Here is a 6,076-nt window from a genome sequence, read left to right on the forward strand (position 1 = left end):
ACAGGGCTGCGCACCGAGGTGACGCGAAACGCGTCGCAGAAGCCACAAATAGGCTCGCCCATCACATTTCCCAACCCGGAAGAAGGGGTGATTTTGGCCCATGTGCTGGGTGAGCAATTCAATGGGAGGGGATATCCGGTGCCCTCTCTATTATTTTTTAACTTCATGATTCCACCATACAGTTCTATATTCCATATTTGTGGTTTTATCGATAGTTTTTGGAGATCGGCTGATCCAACTTGGCACTCCCTCTGGCCCTGAATTTATCCCATATATGAGCATTCCCTTATAAAAGCATGCCCATATGGAGGACGGATGGCGGTTCTGGACAACCGACTATCCTGACCGACCCGACGCCGGACACGGAACTCCCTCGGGTCGTCACTCGTTGGTGACGCACACGCCGAGTTTGAAGTCCATCGGTCGGACGGTTCTTCAGATATGTGAATTACAGACAGACGGATGGACGAACACATGGATTGAGATTTTGTGCCATTATTCTAGGATTAACATTGATTTTATATTGGAAGTCAAGGAATGACTTCCTGTACAACTTACAGGAATGTAAGTTTCTTTGGTTTCCCCTCACAGTCGCGGTTAGGCGCTGGGCATCATCTGCGTTTCTAGCCGCCTTCCACCGCCGACATTCGTACGTTCATCGACGAAGGCATCGTACCTGCCCTCTGTGTCCTTTGTGGGGTTGACCATAGTGTACCTTTTATCGGTGCACTTGGGAAGGCCGATCAATGATGTCATCATCTATGACGTCATACTATTACATCAGTCAGTCAACTCCATATTTGGGCATCGACACATTTGGAGATGCCCACATCATCAATTACTTATTTTCCTGGGTTAACTTATCCTCAACACAGCTTGTGTTTCACCATTGGGCTTCCCCAGTGGCCTTGGAGAAGATATAGTCTTTCCCGTTCAAGTTCATGATTCCATCCTTCAGCGCGAACTTCCATCTGTTCTTGGACCTGTGGATCTTTTCATACTGACACACCACCACATAATCTGATTCAAACTGATCTTTCTCGTCCTCGTCGCCACTCACGTCATCCCCACTGTTCAGTGGCTCCTCCTCCATTTGTCCGTCCTCGTTTTCTTTCTCTTCTTCGTCTTCAACATCCTCCTCCTCATCCTCCTCCTCTTCTGAGGAGGACGTGTCGCCTGTTCCGTCCACCTGTAAGAGCACGGGGGGCTGCTGGGGTTGCGGGTGCTGGGCTTGTGGCTGTCTTGGGGCTTGTGGTGCAACTGCACCCTGGGCCTGTTGAAACTGCTGGGCCCAAGCAGCAGCCACCGGATCAGAGGCCTGTGATGCAGCTGTACCGTGGGCCTGTTGAACCTTCTGGACCCAAGCTGTCGGACCAGAGGCCTGTGATGCAGCTGTACCGAGGGCCTGTTGATCCTTCTGGACCCAAGCTGTCGGACCAGAGGCCTGTGGTGCAGCTGGACCCTGGGCCTGTTGGGCCTGTTGAACCCAAGCAGCTGCTCTCAGACCAGAGGCCTGTGGTGCAGCTGCACCATAGGCCTGTTGAACCTGCTGGCCCCAAGGACCAGGCTGAGGTGCCATGGTTGTTGCCTGCATCATCACCTGTCCGTTGCCCTGGTTTCTATGGACAAGGAAGTACGGTTGCTGAGGAGGGATTCCTTGCAGTGGAGCATGGACCTGCTGGTGCTGCATGACAGGGGCCTGCACGCCACCAGGCTGCTGAAGCAGGAACGGCTGCTGCTGGGGCTGGACGGCGTAGAGTTTCCCGTAGAGCCCACTTATCATGATCTGGCCTTGATTGTTGATGGGCTGTTGGTGTGGATACCTCCATACCTGGGGAGCGTGTTGCTGTGGTGGTGGCAGCAGCAGACCTTGCTGGGCCTGCACTGCACTGAACCGGTGGATCTGCTGCTGATGCTGAAGGGCTGCCTGCATTTCAGCATTGAAGATGGACTTGTGCTGCATTAAATGTTTGTTCTCCCACGGGGGTAATTTTCCAGTATGGAAGCCCTCCATAGCCCTGGGCTGCATTAGCTTGTTCCCCCAGCCAGGTGTTTCATTGTGGAAGCCCTCCACAGCCTTGGATTGTATTAGCTTGTTCTCCCACAGCGTTTTCAGCTCTTTCAACACGTGCTCATCCATGGGGTCATCCAGCCCACGAACCGCATTGATGACATCCTCAATCACAGACATATACAGTTTATGCACTGGGTTTGAGTCTAAGCTTGCCATATTAGTGTAAAAGTACACACGGAAATAGATGAGAAACAAAGGCGAAGATAACAAAAACGACTTCTTCACTTGTCCGTTGTCCTGCTTTGTGCTCACTTATGGGTCTTATATAGCCTACGGATAACTGGTGACATGCTGTGATGTCACAACTGTGCCCATTATGGAGTTATGAGTTCCCATGGTAATGTGTCGGTGCCTGGATTATGCCCTAATATGGACACGTCTAATGTCAAGACTGACATCATAGCTGACGGACATCATCCAATGCTGGGTGACGAAACCTGAAAATCTATATCAACTAGAGCAAGGACAAGGACCACCAACCGCAAGGACCACCATTGGTGCACCAGGGGGTCCCTAGCTAAATGAGTTAACATAGCGTCACAATCATTTTGTGACGCTATGTTAACTAATTTAGCAGGGGACCCCAAATATATATATTTGAATATATGTATTTTTTAAAGCGAACATGTTTTACTCAAATCTTTGCTTCTGGGGGTCCCTGGCACAAAACATTTTCAGATGGGGGTCTGTGGCCAATTTAGGGGTCCTTGGCACGAAGAAAGTTGAAAACCACTGAACTAGACGCTTGGGCCCCACACATCTATCTAGAGTTTGGGCCGCTGCCCTCACACCTACATTGCACCGCCGATCTGACCGATGTGCCCATAGGTGCCTTATCAGAGGCACCAGGGGACACAATGTGCAAATCTGTGTTGTTCATAATCATCATTTTTTGGATGATTCAACAACAACACATCTAACTGAACTGTCTGTGTCCCTTTTGTGTGGCCTGGCAAACCATTGCGGTCACGTGAATTCACATCATCATGTGTCTTCTGCAGACCGGTGTGGCTCCAAGCACTGTGTGGGCGTTTTGCAGAAACCAAAAAAAGGAAGAGCCAATACGGTGTCTGTGATTGATAGATGCTGATTGACTCTTCCATTTTTTGGTTTCTGCAAAACGCCCACACAGCGTCTGGGGCCAGACCGGTCTGTACACCCAACCGCCTATCCAAACGACTCGACCATAATGGGCATAGCGGTCGGATCTGTGGCTCTGGATAACCCTATCCCCATATAGACGGATTTCCGCGCGACGTCATCACAGAGCAGAATGCGCAATCTGCGCATGCTCGGGGGAAACGAATTGTTGCGCCGTTCACTCTGTTGTTGTGTTCGGGAGTTAGATAGCCATAATTCTGCTATTATAGGCATAATAGGCATAATGCTGCTATTATATACAAACAGATCCAACTTCCGACAAATCATTTTTATTGAGTAAACAAGGTATTACAAACTGCATAATTTAATCTACTTTCATTAAACCCGGTGAAGATCATTTCTTTTATGAATGGACATTTGACCAGAGCTGCTGCGGGTAATGGCGCCCTCTATAGGCTTACCCCTCCTCTGCGCGGTCATATCCTCTCATGTTTACTAACAGGAAACCCGTCTATATGCTTATACTATATAGTATATGCCCATATGTCGCACCACCGATCCAACTGATATGCCCATATATGGAGATCTCTGTATCTGTCAGTCCGTGTCCCTTTTATGCCCATATATGGAGATCTCTGTATCTGTCAGTTCTTGTCCCTTTTATGCCCATATATGGAGATCCCTGATGGCATCAGTATATGCCCATATGGGCTTGTAGATCTGCTATTTTCGAAAAATCGTGAACATTTGTGCAAATCTTTGCATGTATATTCTTTAAAGTGAACATTTGTAAAATGTTTTGTTCCAGGGACCTCCAGAAGCAAAGATTTGAGTTACAAATGTTCGCTTTAAAATATATATATTCAAAGATTTGCGCACATGTTATGATTTTTCAAAAATAGCAGATCTATTTACATCTGCTATTTTCGAAGAGCCAAATAAATCTGCAATGACAGAGGTGATTTTAATGGGTTAAACGTATACATAAATGCATACATGTTTTCAAGCTTGCATGTGTGGGAGAGTTTCACGCCCTGCGCTGCAGACTCTTCAGTCATCGTCTGTCCTCCTTTGCATAGAACTGATGGTGAGACAAAATGGTGAACGCTGGAATTTAAATGACAAATATTATATTTGCATATCACTTTCATTGTAAAACTTCATAACACTGTTCAGTAGATAGCCTACCCATAACTCATAAACCAAGCCTCACACAAGAAATAAAACACACAAAAGGTAGTAATACAGTATGCATGTTTTGGGAAGTTACATTATTTGCAAAAACTTGGAATTGGATCTCCCAGTGTTGCAGACATAGTTCTGTGTTTATACAAATGTTTAAAGAAAATATCCCCAAAATACATACATTTTAATAGTAAGCTAGTATATTGTTTAGTAGTCAGTACAGTATGTCGTTGCTGTCGGGCAGAAACCTCTTGTCTCCATATTTTAACTTTTTGTGTTAAAGGACACAAGGACCCCCTAGCTGAGAGAGAGATGAAGCAGGGACTCCCTACTCTATATTGTATAAAATTGTGTTTCAGATTAAAGATTTTTTTAAACTTAGTCTGCTCTTTTTTCCCTCTACACCTATAGCCTCTTTGCCAAAAATAGCCGCTCTCAACGCCTCGCGAGCTTGTAGATCTGCTATTTTCGGCTAATGTTCCCCTCAGAAAAGGAATTCTAGGGTTCAAGTGGTTAATGTAAAAAAACAAAATCCTATCACACAAAGATTTGGCGGACCCCCTATAGTAGCTCTGAGGACCCCCTAGGGGTCCCGGACCCCCTGTTGAAGACCCCTGCCCTACTTGATCATACTACATACAGCGTTATAGACAATAGCATCAAAAGTAACAGATCTACCAGCTCAAAACATGGCGGCACGAATGCCAGCCAATTCTTTTCTTCTCCCCAGTGTTTCCCAAACATAGTCACGAGTCACGTCCCATTCCCAATTAGCCCATTTCTTTTTTTACCTACAATTATGTTTTCAAATCATTTTAAAACGTTTTAAGAATACATTCCAAAGTACCAGATGTGCTTTAACTATTTTAAATTAAATACAGGGGGTCCGCCAAATCTTTGTGTGATAGGATTTTTTACCTTAACCCCATCCCTTTTCTGAGGTGAACTTTAGCCAAAAATAGCCGATCTACAAGCTCGCAGCGCGAGGCGCTGCGAGCTTGTAGATCGGCTATTTTTGGCAAAGAGGTATAGGTGAAGAGAAGACCAAGTAAACAAAAAAAGTTTCATCTGAAACACAATTTTATACAATATAGAGGGGGTCCCTGCTTCATCTCTCTCTCAACTAGTTGGGCTGAAAACGTTGAAGACCCCTGATCTAGCCTGCTTCCCAGGAGGCGAGCAATCTGTCCTTTGTCGTGGTATACCTGTATATATATATATACAGAGTATATGATCAAATATTACTCAGCTACAAAGTTGAAAGTTGCTCGGTCAAAATTGCACTTGTAGTTAAAGTACTTGAGTACTTGCTTTTAAAAAGTACTTAAAGGGATAGTTCACCCCCCCCCCCCCAAAAAAAGTTTTTTTCTATCGATTAGTCTCACCGTGGAGACTTGAATTCATGAATACTTTTTAGTTGTTGTCGTATTCCTAAGCCAATAATTTGATGACCAGCGGACCGGTAGGCAGCGGTTCCGGTAGAAGACACAAAGTAGACTCTTTGTGTCTCCTACCGGAACCGCTGGTTGAGAACCACTGATATATAGACTACAGTGAGGAAGAAATAGAATATATTTGTTTTTTTATTCCATGGATTAGTCATTGGTATAACGGTGGACATAATAAGTGTACAGTAGCTATATGGATAACCAACGTCATGCAGCACTGAATGACACTTTATCAGTGTGTGGACAGGGAGATAATAGGACAGTATCT

At 45.5% G+C, this 6,076-nt stretch overlaps 1 protein-coding gene across 1 annotated transcript; it reads right to left on the reverse strand.

The window, feature by feature from the left end:
- Positions 1-883: 883 nt before the first annotated feature.
- On the reverse strand, positions 884-2,191 carry LOC311044543 (transcription initiation factor IIA subunit 1-like; the record flags this gene model as incomplete). The annotated part of the gene is made up of 1 exon (XM_084056212.1): positions 884-2,191. The coding sequence occupies one exon, from the start codon at positions 2,189-2,191 to the stop codon at positions 884-886; it is 1,308 nt and encodes a 435-aa protein (XP_083912338.1).
- Between the last annotated feature and the right edge of the window lie 3,885 nt (positions 2,192-6,076).

Source organism: Gymnoscopelus microlampas (assembly GCF_963454915.1).
Source record: "Gymnoscopelus microlampas genome assembly, chromosome: 1".
NCBI classification, from domain to species: Eukaryota; Metazoa; Chordata; class Actinopteri; order Myctophiformes; family Myctophidae; genus Gymnoscopelus; species Gymnoscopelus microlampas.